The sequence below is a fragment of the Lytechinus variegatus genome, chromosome 11, assembly GCF_018143015.1.
Source record: "Lytechinus variegatus isolate NC3 chromosome 11, Lvar_3.0, whole genome shotgun sequence".
NCBI lineage: Eukaryota > Metazoa > Echinodermata > Echinoidea > Temnopleuroida > Toxopneustidae > Lytechinus > Lytechinus variegatus.
Genome location: NC_054750.1, coordinates 21,449,701 through 21,471,547, shown reverse-complemented (window position 1 = coordinate 21,471,547; position 21,847 = coordinate 21,449,701). Strand labels below are relative to the sequence as shown.

At 35.5% G+C, this 21,847-nt stretch overlaps 1 protein-coding gene across 1 annotated transcript in view; it reads left to right on the top strand.

The window, feature by feature from the left end:
* The first annotated feature begins 3,906 nt into the window (after positions 1-3,906).
* LOC121424383 overlaps positions 3,907-21,847 on the top strand; it is a 30,216-nt gene continuing 12,275 nt past the window's right edge. Inside the window, exon 1 of the mRNA XM_041620048.1 lies at positions 3,907-4,282. Within this exon, the coding sequence (XP_041475982.1) occupies positions 3,946-4,282 (337 nt within the window). The 5' untranslated portion in view covers positions 3,907-3,945. The remainder of the gene's footprint in view (positions 4,283-21,847) is intronic.

Genomic DNA, 21,847 nt, shown 5'->3' with positions numbered 1-21,847 from the left:
CGAGAAATATCTCTGAATATAATTCTAAAACACAAACATACTTAAAATCTATATATAAATTTCAAGTTGACCATGACTTTTTTTTATTTACAATATAATTAAATCAAAATAATTTAAGGAAGTTATAATAATAATAAACACTCACCCACACACAAACACTCAAAAGAAAACACAGTCCACCGCACTTCAACCAACATCCACCCCAAATAAACAAGCATAAGATTAAGAAGAAGGAAAATGAGAGAGGAAAAAAGGACCTCATCTAGGGAGGACGGCCTCCCCCCGCCCCCTCACTACTATGTCTTTTTGCCTCTCTCTCTCTCTTTCACTCTTTTTTCTCCCCCCCCCCCTCTTTCTTTTTCCCTCCCTTTCACTTTCTCTCTTTCCCTCCATTTATCAACCTAACCATGCTTAAGCATATGCATAATTTGGAAGACCATTTTGATTAAATTCGGTATCCCTGGTTACGTTTCAACGAGGATAAATGTAACTATGAAGCTTCCTTCTATCTATTTAATTTATTCAGTTGATCAGCTTGAACGAAAAGTTAATTTTGTCAAATAGGATAGCCAAGGTCGTTTTGAGTCGCATTGTGCCATTTAAAGGATCGACGGAAAATTAAACGAGAGTTTTGATAACACAACGTTGGATTAGACAACAATACATTTTGAAAGGCCACTTCAATCATCAATATGATTTTTGAAACAGCATAATAATAAAAAATAATGATATTCACATTTATATAGCGCTTTATGCGTTGTGTGCACTGTCATATAGAGTACGCCATCTCCACTGCCTGGGGAATATCCTGGCCAGGCAATCGTTAAAGGACAAGTCCACCCAAACAAAAACTTGATTTGAATAAAAAATGAAAAATTCAACAAGCATAACACTGAAAATTTCATCAAAATTGGATGTAAAATAAGAAAGTTATGACATTTTAAAGTTTCGCTTCATTTCACAAAAAAAAGTTATATGAACGAGCCAGTAACATCAAAATGAAAGAGTCGATGATGTCACTCACTCACTATTTCTTTTGTTTTTTATTGTTTGAAATATGAAATATTTTGATTTTCTCGTCATTGTCATGTGAAATGAAGTTTCATTCCTCCCTGAACACGTGGAATTCCATTATTTTAATATTTCGTGCTTCAGGCAAGGAGGTCCTAATCATCAAATTCGTAAAAATTGAAATATTGTATAATTCAAACAATAAAAACAAAAGAAATAGTGAGTGAGTGACATCATCGACTCTCATTTGGATGTAACTGGCTCGTTCATATAACTATTTTTTTTGAAAAATAAACAAAACTTTGAAATGTCATAACTTTCTTATTTTACATCCGATTTTGATGAAATTTTCAGCATTGTGCTTGTCTGATTTTTCTCTATTGATTTAAATCAACATTTTTCTGAGGTGGATTTGACCTTTAATTTATCGGTGCACACATGCTGATCTATCTAATCACATTGCCTTCCTTCCACATCATACCTGGTACCCATTTTAAACCTAGGTGGTGAGCATGCAAACGTATATAGATAAGTGCCTCGCCAAAGGACATTACCACCGGGTGGGATTCGAACCCTCGGCCCTTGGTTTCAAGAGTCAAGTAAGTGAACCACTACACCATGACTTCCAGGTCGTGTTTAATGAAGCAGTTCGTAAGTTTCGCATAACTTTAGGTACGGCTAGTGATCTTTTTTCTTGCGTTAGATATTTATGTTAGCTGACGGGCACATTTAAGAACATCCCACTCATGCGTCTGCGCGTAGTAATCACTTCTGTGAGCGCCATAGACGGTAAAAAAATCTAATGAACACCCTAATCATTATCAGCCTATATAGAAAATCATTAACGTTCATTGTTTGACCCCTTTCTTGGTATACTTTCTCAGGGACACCTTACAGCCTGTCTAAAGCTGTGTTAAAGTATCAGTAATGTGAACTATACTTGAGTATCATTGAACATTTCAATATTACAAACGCGTAGCAGTCATTGCATGCATTTTCCCATTAGAATTTAATTTTGGAAATTTTGTCGGTCATTAACATTTCATTCCAATCTTGCTCACTCGATCGTAATGTTTTTATTTGAAATTACAGCACTTTGAGCATATACCTAACATAATTGAATACTAGAAATCTACTGACAAAGATCATATTCTGAAATATTCAGCCCATTGCATGCTTGAGCGGATCTTTATATATATATATATATATATATATATATATATATTATATATATATATATATATATATATGGATGAAGAAATGGATGAAGAGAACAAAGGTAGGCGTAGCTTAAATCAAGGTTTCCCAGAGCTATCTACCCTTTTGGAAAAATTGGTGATGCCGAAAAAATGTCTCTGCCGAGAATCGAACCGGCATAAATATATTTATATATATTTATATATATATTATATATATATATATATTATATATATATATATATTTATATATATATATCATAAACAATACATAAATTAACAGATGGGGCATTTTGATTAAAAAAAATCGGTTAATTAATTTGATAAAAGACATTTTTAGTTTATTGCCTTTAGGCCATTACCTAATTGGGTCACGTGCATAAAAGTGATCTAGTAATGAAGTTAAATAGTAACATGCACTTTGGAGGGGATCAACCATAATTTAATCTAAAGGTTTTAAATGAAAATAAACGTATCCGTCGAGTGTACTTTATTTGAATGACCGCTTTAAGATACGTGATAGCGTACTGCTCACAAACAAACACTCGATTTGAACACAATAATTCAATAACTAATTTGCCTTGCCAATCCGGCCAACCCTTCCTCGCTGCATCGGATGGGGACATTACTCTACGTTTTCCAAACAGCATCTCGTTCTATAACACAATTAGCATGCGGCCGGTTTTACGTTATATCATCATGATTATTACTATCGCAATAATATTGTTGAACTTGGCTAGTGGCAAGGGCCCGGGGCCAGAGACGATATGCGGATATTGCCCATTCAGTATACCCATGAAAGGATTTATAGTCATATTTCATGTCGTAGAGAGTGGAACGATGAAGCAATTTTCTGATTCGTTGATAAATACCGTGGTACATACCAATCATATACCGGGCATTATACCAGAGGGATCCATGTGATATATAGGAATGTCACAGTTACATCCGATTGCAATGCACGTATGTTAGCATTGTGCGTCCCACATGTGCAAGTTGAATGCTAGTTGACACGAAAAGAAAACGGGGAGTTAAAGCTTATAACCAGGAGTGTTTGAAACGCCAGCATCGCTCCACAGATGTAGAAGATGACACGCGGGACGTTGCTTCAACGCCATAGTCTTTCCGTGTCACGTGATTAACATTTAAATATCATATCGTCTTCAGTGCTTTTCAAGGAGCTACTACTCGTTTCGATCATAGAAAAGCTGTCGATCAGCGTCACCCAATTTTGCTTCCAGTGACTATGAAAGGCCAAGTCATTAAGGAAAATGTATTTCAACAATGGATTTTGGAAAGGCAAGCGTTTTTTTTTCACTTTGAAAGAATGCCGGAGCTCCGGAACTGGTCTGGTCAAGTTCACAATTTCGTCTTAACAAAGGTTATCTGACCCCCCAAAAAACAATGGAGCATCTTTAATATTTCTTATAATGAAAATTGGCCTTTGAATATTTTATCCAACCGATCAGCAAAGAATGGTGAATCTATGTTGGTTTAAGAATAAAACGACTAATTACGCCATTAATACAGACGGTGGAGATCTATCCAATGGTATCAGACTGTATAGCAGAGGTCATAAGTTAAACTGACTGAGGCCATCTTTTCGGACAACCAATAATTACTCTACCTGATATTTCAAACATAATTTTCTATCAAGAAGTCAATTTGAATTGGTATTTTGGTATTTTACGAAGTAAAGAGGATTGGACTAAACTGAGACCTTTTGTATTATTTTTAAATGGAGACCCACCACCGCTTTGTCCTCCTGAAGCAAATCGACGACATCGTCAAGGAGGTCAACCCGAGAGAGATCGCCAGTTCGCTGGCCAACGACCAACAACGTGAAAAACGGGTTCTTCCAATCCTTTTGCTGAAGGACGTTGCCCGGCAACCGTCTCCCGGGAAGCAAGCGTATCGTTTGATTGAGCTGCTGGTTTCGTGCGGGCCGAGGGCGTTTGACGCGCTGTGCGAAGCGCTGGAAACTCATCGACACGATGAATTACTTCAAACGATCCGTCGGGCAGAGAAGGACACCAGAGTCACAGATCCTGCTGTCCTGCAGCAACTCCGAAAAGGTAAGGTAATATTGATTTTCAAACTCACTACGTCTTCAGTAGCTTACTTAAATTTTACATTAATTTTGAACTATTCATATCCAAAAGGCACTTAATGTACTTTTGTTAACAAAAAATTAAAAAAAAAATATTCAGAAAAAGATTAGAGTTTACCAACAAAACTGTTACATCTGTACCATTTTTCTTTTTCGTTGTAGTAGGCCAAGGCCTATGGAAAACCATATACAGGAGGGGAGTGGGAGGATTATTTCTAGAAAATTCGTTCAAATAATCATATCCAGAAAGTTTTCATATTTAATCATTACATCTCGTTACTGATTATTTTTCTCCATTAAAAGATATCAATGCACGCTATGTAAACTCTAAGGCCCGTGTTTTGAAGTCAGGTTTAACTTAGACCATGGTCTAACTCTGTGCTAAATTTATGGGAAGCCAAGAGTGTCAAAATTTTTATTAAGTTGTGTGTTTAATATGTTTACTGTGCTCTTTCCTGATTTATCGATGGTGAAGACAATTATCTATTTATATTTCCTAGACAATATGAATGGTTTGTGAGCCAAATGACATGAAATCTTACATCTCTACCATTATTGATTTATGTACCAATTGGCTATCCATACTTAAACCACAACTTTAAGTTTAAGTTAAACCTGACTTCAGAATACGGGGCCTAAGAAATAAATCGAGATGGTTTAACCAAAATTACCGGATCCAATTGGCAGCAGTAAAACGTCAGTCACGTTTTCCCTACGGCTGCCGTACGGCGAGTCGAGAACAGCCGTTTTAACATTTTTGTACCAGCTACATTATAGGTAGTTTGAATATAATTAGATAAAACCGCTGCTTTCAACTCTCCGTTCGGCGGCCGTATAGGGGAAATGTGACTGAGATATAATATGTGACTGAAACAAAAGAAAAAAAAAAAAACATTAATTTAGTCATAATTCATTAATACGTTTACAATAAAATGAATAAAAAAAATGAAAACTTTTTTATTATCGATTCTTATGAAAATCCAATTGAAAGGTTATTTTCGAAATAAGTTTACTGTGAATATGGATTATTACTTCATGGACATCAGAGAAGCAGTTCAATAACTTGAATTGGTCGTCTTAAAAGTTGTCAGTTCTGACAGCTCTCCTTGCTTTTGATTGGATGAGAAGTGCCCCTGACAACTTTTTAGCGCTTAAAACCTTTTATGAAACGGTCCCCGGATTCATATATCGTGACAGCAATAAATAGGCTACCACCTAATGAAATAAGCGAAAAGATATGAAACTCAAAAAAACGATATAAAATGTTGGAAAACACTCTCAGAAAATATACAGTATGTATGTGTTCATGACAGACTTTAAAAAAATTTTTTCTTTAATTGTTGTTGTCTCGGTCAGTATTTTGGCATCTCGTTTTGTTTTTGGTTTATTTTTTGTATTTGTCTCTTTGGGTTTAGGGGTTGTAGTTTGTGCTTTCCATGGAACAATTTCTTTCAACTCTGGCAACTTTATCATTAAGGTAACTACCAGAGAAACATTGATTATGATTGGATGCTGAGACAAGCTACCATGGTATTTGTCGTAATGGCAGCCGCTACCAGAGTTTTCACTTTTTACGAAACAGGCCTCTAGATCGTTTTACGTCTTGGAAAATAAGCAATATTTTCTTGTACAGGTGTATTTCATCCACTTTCATCATCGCATTGATTTATCACCTAACTGCAGACTTTGTCAACCTTCCATAACCGTTATATAGTTACCATTATATTTACTCCAGTACACAACACAATATGACCTCGGGCGCTGATATTCGTTTACTTTAATATCACACAAGCAAGGAGCGGCATTACGGTAAATTTGTAGGTTTAAAGTTCTTTTCTTTATCAAATTATGCAATGGGCATAATAAAGATGATGAGCAAAGGAAAAAATCTAAATTCTAAAATGTTGATACAATCCATTAAATGATTTTTTTAAACCAACGAGCAAAGCGATCGACTTGATATTAAGTGATACGCTGGAGTAAGCGTGACTGTTGTCCAATATCGTAATGGATTTCACGAGCGAACACAGCTAGCGAGCGAAATAATTTACATTTTCGTTCATCGAGGCAATATTTTCAGTGACTGTAACTGAAGACAAAGAGCCTTGCCTAACCGGCTATTACTTTACAAAATTGACTTGTTGGTAAGGATACAGTAAGCCTATATGGATATGGGTGAAAAGTATGGTATCGAGGGTAAGGGATGGAGGGGGGGGGGTAATCCCCTCCAAAGTGTGAAGGGACGAAATGATAAATTGATTATTAAATTCAAAGGATGAGAATACAATTTGCAGTTTTTCCTGCAGGGCCCTGGAAGCGATTCTTTGATTCGGGGAGCTGAAATAAAATTGACAAGTAAAAAAAGGGGGGTTCACTACAAAATAAAGACCATGTGGTTTCGGTCCAGAGAAATTTGAGAAGGAAAAAAAAGTTTTCCTACAAAATGTGGTTCATTTCCGTAACATTTCAGCCATTTGTCATACCTACTAGACTTCCAGGGGTGCTACATATGGAAAATAATACACGCAGCACCCCATAGGAGAATATTGGGGGTGCACCACCCCCGCTTCCCAGTGCCGTGTTGAGTACTCACATTATAATCAAATTTCGTGTTTGGGTAAAACATGTTGGTAAAAACTTTAGACCTCCAAGCGGAGGTATACAGGCGTAAATAGCAAAGGCCTGTTTTTAAGGATTGATACTGTAATGTCAATAAAACTCGGGTAATCAAATTTGAGGAAAATAACTGAATATCTATTTTAGCATTTCACAGTTTCCTCTCAAAATTGCTGCTGGAGAAGAGTCAGAAATAAAAAAAAAAAACATTCTTATTGAAGTGATAAATAAGACATTCATAAACATTTCACGTTGAACCCTACTTGATCAACATAAAATAATCATCTTGCGTTCACAAAAAGAAAACGGATTTATCAAGCTATTAAAATTAGGTAATTAACAAATTAGAATTTGAAGTTAATCAATCTGCTTCTTCAACGAGGACGTTTGAGGCCAGAGGAACCTACTTGTACGTGAAGAGAATGATGAGAGCTGTAATTGTCTAAATAATTACGTTGTTGTAACCATGACAACGAGATAATAGTTTTTTTGGGTAATCCGTAGGCAGATGATGAGTGTTACAGGTGCTATGCAATTAGGTAGATTAGATTATCAGAAAACTGAATAACAGCGCTGTTAATAGACGCACCAACTATTCATATGACGTATGGGTATATGATGAATGAATATACGACTTTTCGGTCTCATTTGCCCGCATACATTCGTAATTCCGACGCTTTGTTATTCCAAAGGTTCGAATATTCCGAAGGTTCGTAATTCCGAGGGTTTTCATTCCAAGTTTCGTTAGTCCGAAAACGAAATAAGGTTGGTAATTCCGAAGGTTCGTTAATCCGAAAACGAAATGAGGTTCGTTTAGTCCGAAACAATCTAAAGTTTGTAATTCCGAAGGTTCGTTAGAACGAAAACGAAATGAGGTTCGTAATTCCGAAAATACAATGAGGTTCGTTTGAAGTACTTATTCTATTCATGTATTCCATGAAGTTCTCAAAATATTCCTTTTCAGGTCTGATTGTCTAAACGTATTACCTGGCGCTGTGTGCTCGCATTTTCATTCGTATGTATGAGCCTACTTCTAAATGAAATCTAACAAACTACTTAAAATCCCTCTTTATGACAGTTAATCAAAAATTTCAGCTCGCACTTCGCGCTCGAAGTAATTAATTAGTTCCATACGCGTCTTGTTCATAATCACAAACATTGCTCAAAATGTTCAATTTTTAGGACGAAATTCCTAAAAATTTATATGAAAATTTAGCTCGCTTCTAGAGTTCGCATAATTCAATCAGGGATTATGAGATAAAATTATCTTGTTTATAAGAGTAAAGCTAAGAAGTCACTGTTCGGACTACTCCTTCAAAAAAATAAAAGTCAGCTTTGGGCAGCCGATCGGGGAAATTTTAAGGAAAATCCCCCCCCCCCCCTTACACTATAAAAAGGGAAGTGCTAATTCAGCTCTTAAAGAGCGTGTATAGTGACTGCACTTCGGAGTGCTGATTTGTCTAGTTCAATTTGAACGAGAAAAAATAAGCACTCCGAAGTGCAGTCACTATACACGCTCTTTAAGAGCTGAAATAGCACTTCATTTTTTAGAGTGTACGGGCGAAAGGTACTCACCGTTTCTGGTTATAAAAAGACTTAGAAAGTCCAGATTTCAGGCTGGAATATCTTTTTAGCTCGCGTTTCGCACTCGCATTATTCGATGTATCCTATTCACGAGTCACTAAACGCAGTCCTTAGCAGGTTCCTTTTCTGGTCAGTTCATTTCAGCTGGCAGTTCGCTCTAGTGTTGATCATCCAGTTAGATGCACATCTTTTTAATGATTGCAAAAACTGATCAGAATGTTTTATTTTCATTTCTTATAGAAATGTCCAAAAGTTTGAGCTTGCGATTAACGCTCGCAACACCTCCCAAGGATGCCCTTATAACAGTAATTGACAAAAACGTGTTTAACAACATTAGCTAATAATAATAATAATAATAATAGCGGCATATTTACCCAGGGTAGCCACTTCAGTTCCGAAAACTGTTCTCCCAGCGGGCCCTGCTATTATTACCCCGGCTTTAGCACGGCTACCTTGATCGGGCGCTCGAGCATTCGAGGAATTTCTTCCTACCGGGTACCCATTCACCTCACCTGGGTCGAGTGCAGCACAATGTGGATAAATTTCTTGCTGAAGGAAATTACGCCATGGCTGGGATTCGAACCCACGACCCTCTGTTTCAAAGTCCGAAGACTAATCCACTGGGCCACAACGCTCCACGTTGTGGAGCTTTGTGAATTTGTTCCAAACCGCTCGCTCGTTACACTCTCTAGCGAAAATTAAAGCCTAAATATATATCTTACCGTAATCAGATATCACTTTAAAAGGCTTTGCTCTACTTTACTCTTTTTTGGTTCGCCGCCCTTCTTTTTGCCTCCCCATATCCTCACATCAATTGAACAGCAACGGTGTCTCCCCCCCCCCCCCCTCCACCACGCTTACCCTTCCGGTTTTCCCTGCATCGCCACCGATTATTTCATTTTTTGGATTAACGAACCTTCTGAATAAAGAAACTTATTTCGTTTCGGATTAACGAACCTTCAGAACAACGAGCCTAATTTCGTTTTCGGATTATCGAACCTTCGGAATAACGAACCTTATTTCGTTTTCGGACTGACGAACCTTCGGTATAGCGCCACAAATAATCGGATTAACGAACCCTTTTTCGTTTCCGGATTAAAACGAACATCAAGGCATAGGCAATTTACGTGTTTCGGAATTACGAACCTTCGGAATAACGAACTGCCTTGCTTTAATATGGCGGCATTCATATTTCATTGAAGTTCATGAATATGTACGAGTTCCTCGTGATCTACAGACTCCGTGCAAGATGTGTGCATTGACTTAATACTGGCCGGTGAGTTGTTACAGAATGAGTGCTAAACGGACTTTGTGAATATATGCCCACTTTCTTTACGGCGTATGTTTATCATGACTATGTAGACAGGAATAGGCATCTTATTGCTATAAGCTAATCCATAAAAGCATGCCAAACCACCATTGCGAAGCATCCATGCACTACGTCGTATATCCGTACGTCCTATATCAGTATGTCCATTCGTCACAGCGAACGTTAACATAATTATGAATTCAATTTGCCCACATACATGTAAGTAAATGAAAAGATGTGTCTTATATCTACGCCTGGATGTGCAGAGACATATGAGCATTTGCTAACTTTGACCAATGTTGCATACATCTAGGCGAAAAAAATAAAATTCACCCGAATTTAAGAAAGAAATGTCACCTAATTTCACACATGTATTTTGTATGCATGGAAATTAATATGGTATTTTGTCAGCAGGATTTTGCACCATTACCAATTATAACCCTTTTATATACTTCTCCTTCTTCAAGTCGGCTGCTATCATAGAGACATATGGTTAATTGGTATAAACGACACAATTTTCATTTCCCGATTCTCTTTACGACCACTGTAATTTCAAGCAGGACAGAACTACCATTTCGATACCCATTAGCGCTATGTGGCGAGTGGTATAATTACTTACTACTCCATGAGAATTCGAGAATAGGAGACGTCTGGAAAGCATTGTTTGAGAATGTTGAAGGGTTGTCAAGATGACAATATGTCTATTTATCGTCTCGGCAATCTATATTTCATTAAGACCGTTGTACTGCAGTCACACCAACGAAACTTGACCGACGATATGCCATTTGAAATAACGTAATAACTGTGATCGGTTTGGAGTGTACGTGACTGAGGCACAATGATTGTGCAAATATATGAGTATCATATTAATTGCTTGAGCGCTGCAAATAGTATTCACGAAGTATGCTTTTGGTGGAACGGTATTCTTAATGTCCAAGTGATTTTTTTTATAGAGCAGAGATGACATATCAGAAACGAATTTTGGTCAAACAAGAGGAAGAGACTTGATGTGATGAAAGGATATTAACGATGAGGACGATTATAATCTCGATGTCAAATACGTGGATTGTAGTGACGATAATGTGTATATTATTAAAAATATAATGACCTTTAAAATATTAATATTTTCAGTGTATTGCATTTAGATTTAAAGAGGAAAAATTACAATCAGCTATCGAGCTGTTTTCAGCATGTCCTTACATGAAACATTCAAACATACTGTAAATAATTATGAATAAAACAAACAAGTTTAATACAAACCTATAATAAAAAAATTAAATTAGTAACCCTGTCTAAATATCAGTAATAAATAAATAGATAATCAAATATCGAAAAGACAGAATCACACAATATAACAGTATTTAGCTTAGCGGTAGGGGTATGATGATATGAAAAAAAAGGTTCGGGCGATCAATAATTATTTACCTTTGCACAAGCCAGCAAAGTTTCGTCTTGTTACCTTCGAAACCGGTTTATATTCACAAGCATTTGAACTATTTCCTAGATAGACCATGACCACATGGGCTTGGTATAAACCTATTTGGTCTATCGTCAATTTAGATTAATCACTGTTTAGTCTACTACCTACACTTTTTTATACACCTTTTTGTCTTATTCTTATTTAGTCTATTATAAGACTAGCAGTATTAGGTCGATTGAATAAACGCGCATGATATCAATTCATGCACAACTACTAGTAAATAGGCTAATAGAAACAACATAAAATAAAGATTCCATGACTAGCGTACATATTTAGGAGCCCCATGGAAGAACAGTGGTATTTTGCAAATACCCCTGAAATGGGTCATCCTCCGTATTTCATATGATTTATACGATTTATCAAATTTGAACATGTATATATAAAGCATATATTGTCACGGTGTACAAACAAACAATTCATCGCAGAGATAATATTTAGAGACAAAACAAAACATGTCAATCATCACAGTACAAAAAAGTAAATTGTGTTCTAAAATACAAGGGCGCACCTAAAAGCCTGAATTTCTTCTTCTTCTGTTTGTTGATTGGCGATAAGTCATATTTGATTATAATCGCAATTGACTTTATCTAAAAATTTCTCATTACCAATATATTTTATCTTTACCTTTTATCTTTTGCATCATTTCAATGTTGAAAGGAGAATAATTTCACAATGAAGTTAATTGTTCTAAATATTTTTTAATCTAAATATGCATTTCAAAAATCTCCCCCAAAACAAATCACCATCTTCAGCCCAGTTCTAAACTAGTTGGGCTTGTCCTGCCCTGCAAGTAAGGTAGCCTTAAATAGTAATAATAAAAAATAGCAATAGAAATGAAAAAAATTGTCTATTTTGCATTTATTAGTAGACACAGAAATGTAACAATAACAAAACAGACATACAATAGTACTGTTATATTTAAATCCAGGATTTTTTTAAATGCTCCCATGCCATATTTTCATGGTGATAACAGAGCGTGGCATTTTACTTTCCATTAAAAGGCTTCCATGTATTCTACTATTGATTGGAAACAGAATTAAATGGCAATTGACGACAAGGAGACTGTGTCCATGAAATGATCAATAATTCAGACATTAATTTTAGAGAGTACAAGGGCCAGCTTTTACCGAGTTGGTCCAATCAAATATTTACCTAATATGATAAAATAATAATTTATTTATATCTGGATATTATGTCAATCAATAATGAAATAACAAGCACTCGAAAATTAGTATAATAGATTTTATTGTAATTTCTATGAAACGAACAAAAACAGATTCTCGTACTTAAGAATAAGGTTACTTAATTTCTTCAGTTCTCATGCAGACTGTTTTTTTTTTACTGTGTGTGTGTGTGAGATACTGAATTTAAAATTAATATGAAGATTAATGTTAAAGGCCAAAAATGATGCAATATCTAGAAGGGTTTATTAAGAGACACATTTTAAAAGGGTGTAAATGTGTAGATATACAAAGTTTGTATATTAACAACGTCCATACAGTCACGAACGTGCGTAAACTCACGACTCACTCATACACCTCCCGCATACACACACATACACCCGTTATGGTGCAAATCGAGGACAGATTTTTAGAAAAGCATTGTTTTTCCTTTATAACCGTGGATGTGTGTGTTAGTAGGAATCTTGTAAATTGAGGATCATTTGATCTTTTACCATACAATCGAGGGCATCTTATCATTGCGAATCGCGATTCGAGAATTTATATTTGGACCTCTATATTCAAAAGTATAACATTAATACCATGGTCACATTTGTTCTACGGCGGCCGTAAGGCGAGTCAGAAACAGCCGTTTTAACATTTTTGTGCCAGCTAAATATAGGTGGTTTGAATTAAAATTAATAAAACGGCTGTTTACGACTCGCCGTACGGCCGCCGTAGAGCAAATGTGACCATGGTATAAGGAATGGTTCGAGGCCCGGGGTTCGAGGACGTCTTAACGCGTTTTGTGTTCTTATGTGTGATATTTAATAACCGTGTGTGTGAGAGAGTGTGGGTGGCTGTGTGTGAGGTTGCACCTGTGTGTGGGTATGTGTACTTGGTTGCAACCATCTGTAACTGCGCTAAAACAAAGTCACCCAATACATCTGATACACATTCCTCGATACACGGACGTGCCAAGCAGTCATGATCCAGGTAAAATTTATGCACATTTTTAACCGATAATTTACCAATGATCAGAAAATTATAGCGCATGTCAAACTGGCATAATCTCAAAACTAATCAATACTGAATGTGGTATGGATTGACAACATGTTTAGATATTAGGTTAACACTTCCTGTATCCATATACTACCAACCACAATAGCGTTTGATTCTAGCGAATGAAGATGCTGGTGATTTCTAGACAATTCCAAAATTATTTAAACATTTTTACAATTTTTGACAAACATGTATGATGTAGTAGTTTCAAGTTTAATGGTTTTACAGTACTTATTAATCCCTTAAGAGACATATACCTGAACTGTATAGTTTAAATTTTCCAAGTTGTCAGAATGATCATGGTTATTAACTAACAAAACAAATAGATATACATGTACTTACACTCTAAAAACAAATCAGTCAAAAATGACTGGTTAATAGGGTCAGCTGGGAGCAACTGTAATTCTAGTCATATTTAACTATTTTCTAGTCATATTTTACTAGAAAAGAGTTATTTCTGACTAGAATATATGTCAGAAATGTGAATATCAGTGATTGCCATATCAGTTGCTCCCAGCTGACTACTGGTCTAGTCAATTTGACTGATTTGTTTTAAGAGTGTACCATGAACAAGCCCCATGGCGGATTAGCTAAATGTTGCAATCACTGTACAATCTCGGCATCCTCTGTTAGACAATAAATTCGGTGAAGAGTGGACTGAAAAAAAAGCATAAATCAGAGGTACAGAGACATACGCAAAGAGTAAATATTATTTCCTTTCGTGTATTTGTACACTATAATTTTGTTTTCATCTATGCACCTATACACTGTAAAAAAATATTGGGTAAAATTTTTAACACCACGAGGGTAATTATGTGTTCAATCAATTTAGGGCAGTAATTTACACAATGCGGGAAGCATATTGTCCAGTAAGCTTGAAAAAAATAAGCAGCAATTACTTAAAAGTGGGCAAAGTTTTCATCACACTGGATAAATAAAAATGCCCAAAAGAAATGACCAATGATGGTTGGACACATAATTACCCTCATGGAGCACTTTTACCAAATATTTTTTAGAGATAGTGTACATGTTTATTTGCTATTCTTGTAATTTATATTTCAAACCCGTTTCCCCATTTTAATAGAGGGAATGTCGAGCTGCCTTGCTGCGTAGTCAAACGAAGATCAGGTAGTAAAATTTATACAAAGCAAGTTATTACATGACTTACAAAATATATATATATGTGTGTGTGTGTGTGTGTATATATAAATAAGGGTGGTTGTATGTATGTGTGCACGTATGTGTGTGTGTATGTGTGTGTATGTATGTATATGTGTATATATGTCACCTGCGTGTTTATCACTCCCTTGCCATGATGCATTTACTATTAATAAGTAGACATTGTAGACGTTGTTTCTCTTTTTTGACGAAATGCTATTTTGTTTTTGTTTATTTTCTTTTGTTCCTTGAAGTGTATATTTGTTTTGTATTATTTTGTACTTCTTGTTTTGAACAAAATATTGGCGAATGCCAGTGAAGTTCTAATAAATTCTATTCAATTCATGACTTGACTTTAAAGCTCAACTTCTATTTAAAATGCTACGTTACCGATTAAAATGAAGTATGTTTGTTTGTTTGTTTATGTACGACGAAAGAAAACAATTTGGGTGTCATTTGAAAATAAACCAGAGAAGCTGGAATTTTCTTTGACACATTGAATTCATTCATTTTGAGAGAAAAGGGAGAGGGGATAGGTAGAGATAGATAGATAGATAGATAGATAGATAGATAGAGAGAGATAGATAGATAGATAGATAGATAGATAGATAGGTAGATAGATAGATAGGTAGATAGATAGATTAGATAGATAGATAGATAGATAGATAGATAGATAGATAGATGGAAAGATAGATAGATACCACGTTTGATAACTAATTCTAAGTCTAGGAAAACAACTAATGGTAAATAATGGAAATAATCATGATGATAAAACAGGGTTAGTGAGAGAGAAATAGATACAAAAAAATCATTCATCAGAGAGAGAGAGACCAAAGACCGGTAGAATAAGAATATTATATTGCGCTGAAATTGTGACTGCTATCACCTCCAGAATTTTGAATGAATGAATTGAATGAATTTTTAAATGAATAATTGAATAACTGCAATAATCAAGAGGCTTGAATAGTGGAGAAATTATTATTGTGCTAGAGCAGTATACCGTAGTTACCTACATGAATAGTAATTATAATGACGATTATGATCATATTCATAATGATAAAAAACGGTTACAATGATATCACAGATCTATAAAAGCAGGCTCATTCTCCTGAAGGCGACAAGAATATACTTGTCGAACCGTCGAGTTTGGATAGTCCTTATGAGAACCAACATTATACCCAGGAAATAATATAATAACACGGTTCTTGTATAGCGCATATCACATTATGTCACAACGTCCCTATGCGCATCTAAAGGACTTGGATACTATTACCCTTACTTTAGCCCCACAGCCTTTTACATCGCGGCGGCATTTCAAGGAATAAATTCCTGCCAGGTACCCATTCACCTCACCTAGGTCGAGTGCAGCACAATGTGGATGAATTTCTTGCTGAAGGAATTTACGCCATGGCTGGGATTCGAATTGGGAATTATTAGGAAGTAATTGCTGCTCATGTTCAACCTTACTTGACAATATGCTTCCCGCATCGGGTAAAATATATTGCCCCCAAATTGGCTGGACACATATTTACCCTCGTGGTGGTAAAAATTTTACCCAATATCTTTTCAGTGAAAATGACAATGGTGATAACACCAATGATAGGAATAAAAATAATACCATTGATAATCATGATTTCGTAGATAAATATCAAGAATAACTACTAGCGATAAAATATAACCAAATACAACAATATCCGTGAAAACAAATGAAATGAATGCGGCAAACATGTCAATAATTAATTGTCATGGCACTCTCTTGTCATCATCTAATATACCACAGCCTACATATTCAGATTGCCAATATAACGGATTGTACCATTTCGAAGATTAACACACTCTGTGTACTAATTGGCAATATGAAGTGGGTTGGCATAACAGGATAAAAGTATCTTCGGATCAACAAAATTATATCAAAAGCCGGAAGCAGGGGGAAAATATGAGATCTACTATGGGCGATTAATATGAATTGGCACATCACACGTTCATGCTCTAAATCCCATTTTCAGTTTCGTGCTATCTAAGTAAATTTTTATTTTTAATGAAGTTTGAATTCATGTATCAGGTAAAATGAACGGTGGTATCATAAGACAAATTAATTTGCGATGAAACATATGTTGGTAAATTACGAGTTAAACTGTTTAAAATTCGATCAAGTGATATATCGTACACACATTCTTCAAAATAAAGTGTATTTTATAAATGGAAACCTCTTCTCGTCCCTCATTTGGAGTTTTAAACAGTCCTTAGGATCGTCACTCGAGCTATTCTTATTTTTGTCTAAATGCTTTCTCTGGCAACATGACTTGTTTTTATTTTAAATCGTATCGTACAGGAGATTCTGATTTCAGGCGTGATATATTGCCATACATAGATAAATTATTTTCAGTATTCCCATATCACATGTCGTCTGTACTGCTCTGTCTTTATTGCAGTTAGACATTTGGGGTTTTACTTCTTCTTTTTTTCTAAATGCACTGTTAGAAAATTTGTCCTTAAAATAAAAGAAGTTCCTGCAGCAGAGTCTGGAGAACACCTGCAATCTTAGCAGATTGCGTAATCTTACATTATATCATGTAAAATTACAGGAAATTGGTATTTGGTGTATGATACCTTACAAATTTCCTTAAATAAAACACCATTTTCCCCTTTTTAATCAGACCTATTCTGTTAAATTGAGGAAAATTTCCTGTTTTATGAATTTACAGAATAATTCTGTTATTGCGTTCTGCAAAATATTGTTTTTTCTGTAAAATCAGGGTATTTTTAACAGTGTGGGTATTCTCGAGAAGAAAATGTACCATTTATATTTCGTCGGAATCTTAACTGTCTCTTTTGTTTTAAAAAAGTACCCTACGACCTAGAAATAATGGGATTAGAAAACAATTTCTTCGTAAAACTGTCACTCGTTTGACCGATTTCGCCAAAGTGCGTAACTGTTTGCCACGCGTCTGTGACCAAGTTAATAGTGTAGAGTAACATGCATGGCCGCGATCCCTGTATGAATTCCCTAATAACCGTCAGTAGGTTGACCTCTTGTGTATCGAGATTACAATAGGTGTTAAGATGCACAAACAAAGCGATGCATGATAAAAATATACATCATATTCCCAATCACAATTTGGATAAACAGGTCTTTCCTCGACAGTCGATCTCGCACATCTAAATTCAACAAAACCTATCACCAATAAAGGCAAGTTAAAATTTTACAAATTAAAAAAAACATGCATGTACACTATTATAACAATATGACAATTACAAAAGAAAATAATAGGATGGTGGTCTTGCCTTCCATTAGAAGGCCTACTTATGACAAGGGAAATGTTAAAAATTGTATATAAAGGGAGGGGGTGATCTGAAGGCATATGGATCGCCATGCTATATACATTATAACTTTGATTTAAATAATTCGAGATTAGGGGAACAACGCGTCTCTTCACTGTAAAAACGCTGTTTAAAATTTTAAGTACATGTACGTTGATGAAAATGAAAATCCATAATTTATTGTTCGAAATAGACATGAAATGAAATACTCCGAAAATTTGCTTTGCCCAATTGATCGTGGGCCCGGCAGCCACTGTGCAATGTCAGATCGACGAGGCTCTATCCCTTTAATAATTGTTGAACGCCAAAAAGGGTAGCAGCAACTCCCATCTTTTAACGGCTTTTAGTCTGACGCGGCCGGGATTTGAACCCCCGACCTCCCGGTTGTGAGACGGACGCTCTACCAACTGAACCAACACACTGGTGTGATCATGCCCGTCACTCTAACAAGTATTGTTTAAACTTTTTAAACTGTTTTAAACTTAAACAAGTTGTTTGAAAATGTTGAACAATTAAAAAAAATAAGTTTAAACGACTTGTTGTTAGAGTGACAGGCTTAAACAATCTGATTTTTTAACTGTGTATATTGGCAAATCGTTCCAATGTGGTATTGGAGTGCTCTTAAAGATTAACTCGTTCATTCCTATTGACAGACTATTCATTGTTGGTTATAAGTAAACTTTTATGTAATAATGGCTATTGCAAAAACATCCCTGACTAAAATTGCACGTCCAAAGTAGGTCTTTTTATGCCTGGACTTCATTTTTCTCTTTTTTTTTATTTAGGAAAGTGCCCACGCATGGCGTGCCCTCACACTACTGTAAGCTTGATCTACCCCACTATACATTAGCTTAATGTGATTGATTGGCTCACTTTGATAGACTATTTCATCTTGGTAGATTGAATTAATAGACCTTGGGAGTTCCCGAGAGTAATTTTCTTGCCATTCTGAAAAAAATATATTGTATTCACATCATACTTTGATAAATATGTAAGCTATACAACTCGGTCGAAAGTAACGCTTCAAACCGGAAGTACCTATATGTTTTTAGTTGTTTGTTTGTTACATTTAAAACACCGATAAGGTGAAAGTAAGTACGTAGTTGTTCTCCGAGAGAATAGACCTTATTCATATGACGTCATAATCTCAAAGCACCATCCCTATATATAGAGAGAGAGAGCATATTGGAATATGCGTAAGGTATCACAGGCCTAATTCATTCCTCATAGACTCGTGTGTTAAATTGGCACTTTAAAAAAAATCATAACAAATAAGAATGAAATCCGGGGGTCGAATGTTTACTACCAGGGGATAGGATATATATCTGGCAATTCATATCTGACCAGAAAAGGTTCCCTCGACCGGCTCATTTCAAAAATAAATTGGTGTGTTTGAAGACATCGTCGGAAGGGGGAGCCGATTCATCACCTCAAACAGTAAAATAGCCCTAATCCTTCCGCCAGTCAAAATATAGTCCAAAATTGGTGATATTTCTTCCCAATTTGGGAAAAGGAAGTTCAGTAATTACCAAAAATAGAATCAGTGTTAGATGGACAATCATATGCATACACTTTTTCAATCAGCCATATCAAAATAAAGAAAAATAGCAATGGGTTGGCTCGAATGAATATCTCTTGCTTTCCCAACGTTAATAGGCCCATGCAGCCGTAAACGGAGTTGTGAGAGATGCTGCAGCTGCAGCTCGCCAATGCATGCAATGCCTCTAACATGGCTTCGAGGTGGCGCCAATACATACCTTAGCTGTTGTATCGGGGGTTTTTTCACTTTATCAACTACATTTTTATACACCCGTCCTAGACATGACGTATTATGGTATCACGCTCGGTGTCCGTCCGTCTGTCTGTCTGTCCGTCCGTCCATAAACTTTTTGTTGTAAACGCGATAACTTCAGATTAATTTAACCTAGGCTCATATAATGTAATTTGGTGTGTATAAATGACCAGTAAGTCAATTTATGTGCTCGCCTTAGCAATTATCTTGTTTATAACTACGGGTGTTAAGAACAACACCAATGGGTACTGAGAAGACCACATCCCACATCCTCGGGTGTTAAAATACGCCATAATGTTAGAACATAATACAGAGCAGTGTTATAGTAGTTGTGTTATAAAACAAATAGGTGTGAATTAACACTAAATTGAAAACCGGTATAAAAACTTGGTGCAATGTTCACAAGATGTGTGATTGAAAACCACTATTTTTGCAATGCAGGAGATTTCACTGTTTTCAGATAAGATATAGAAAGTAAACTCATTATAACGTAATCATAATAGCCAAAGCTTGTTTTCATTTTCTGCGATAGGTTCACCAATAGTACGCCTTCCGACGATGGCGCCTACACATAAGTCTATATGGGTTAAGTGATTTTTATTGTGTTTAATCAACCAATATCATGAAAACGGTATCATATCGCAGGTTTGTATGTATAGGCTCTTTAAGTAGGCTTAATGATCAATCCGTAATTATATTTTTCAAAAGGCGCATTAATTTCATGCATAAGCTTCATCGAATCTAATGAAGTATAAAGTATGAAGTGACCGACCGATAGTGTTACAAATTGACACACTGTCCCATTTCATTGTGACCTTGCCTTAACTTTGTTGAAGATTAAATGAATGGTCTCAGCTCAAAAAGTTCGTCATTCCGAATGATCGATATTCTGAATAACGATTTGTCCTAAGATTCATTAATCCGATGGTTCCTTATCACGAAATTTAAGATTAAAATAATATGTCTAATTTTCAGCGCGAAATTCATTATCATAAAATGATCCAGTCAAAATATAACATTCATACATTTATTTATTTATTTATTTATTTCACATCTTTATACAGGGTGACCAATTCAGCTAAACACGATAAAAACATTAACAAAGATAGAAAGCTGGTTTGCAATTGGGCCCTGTTAATCAAAATACAGTCAAATTATAAAGATTATGTTAAATTTATGTTAATCAAAATACATACAAATTATACAGTAGTAATTATGATTATTGCCTTACCATAACATTGCTGAAAATAAACTTTATGGTCAAGGCTCGATATTCCGAAAGTTCGTTATTCTGAACGATCGATTTTCCGAAGGTATTCCGAATATTCGGTATAACAAACACCGTTTCATTTTCACATTAATACAACTCATTAACCAATCCCCTTGACGATCAAAGAAAACGTGTTGAGAGTTCATCTATCGTTATTCCATGACTATGAATAAAAATTATTACCCAAATTGTTTTCCATATTCCAAATTTCAAAATGAATTAGATACCGGTATTCACTTTCTGGATTTTTATCGTATTTTTCATACAATCAAAACAAAGTCATCAGTTTCATGTTTTTGTCTCTTTTTTGTAGCTATATTCTCCCGAGATATGAACGCAGTAATCATGGTAATGCGTAGCAGCTCAATTGGAATATGCCTATCATAATGAATAATGCTGTTTGGCATTGAGCAGAGTTTAATTTTTCGTAATGAACCGTTGTTATCAAAGTAATTAAACGAACATTACAAGGACAACGTGGGATTGATGAAAATATTATGACATTGAATGTCACATCAGAAGCGAGTTGATGAATGAATTATTATGCTTTGTTCATCGTCCTCGCTGAAAAAAAAAACTTTCTATAGGTGCTTTTATTAACGGTGCAGTCACATTTCAAACTACTCTGTTTTGCATTCACATGATGCTCAAACTGCGTATTCGAATGAACATTTCGAGTGACGCGTCACTGGAATGATCATTCGAACTACGCAAAATACGTACGAGCGCGTAAAACCCCTCATGAGACATGTTATGTGTCTGTGTTTAGAATTTATTT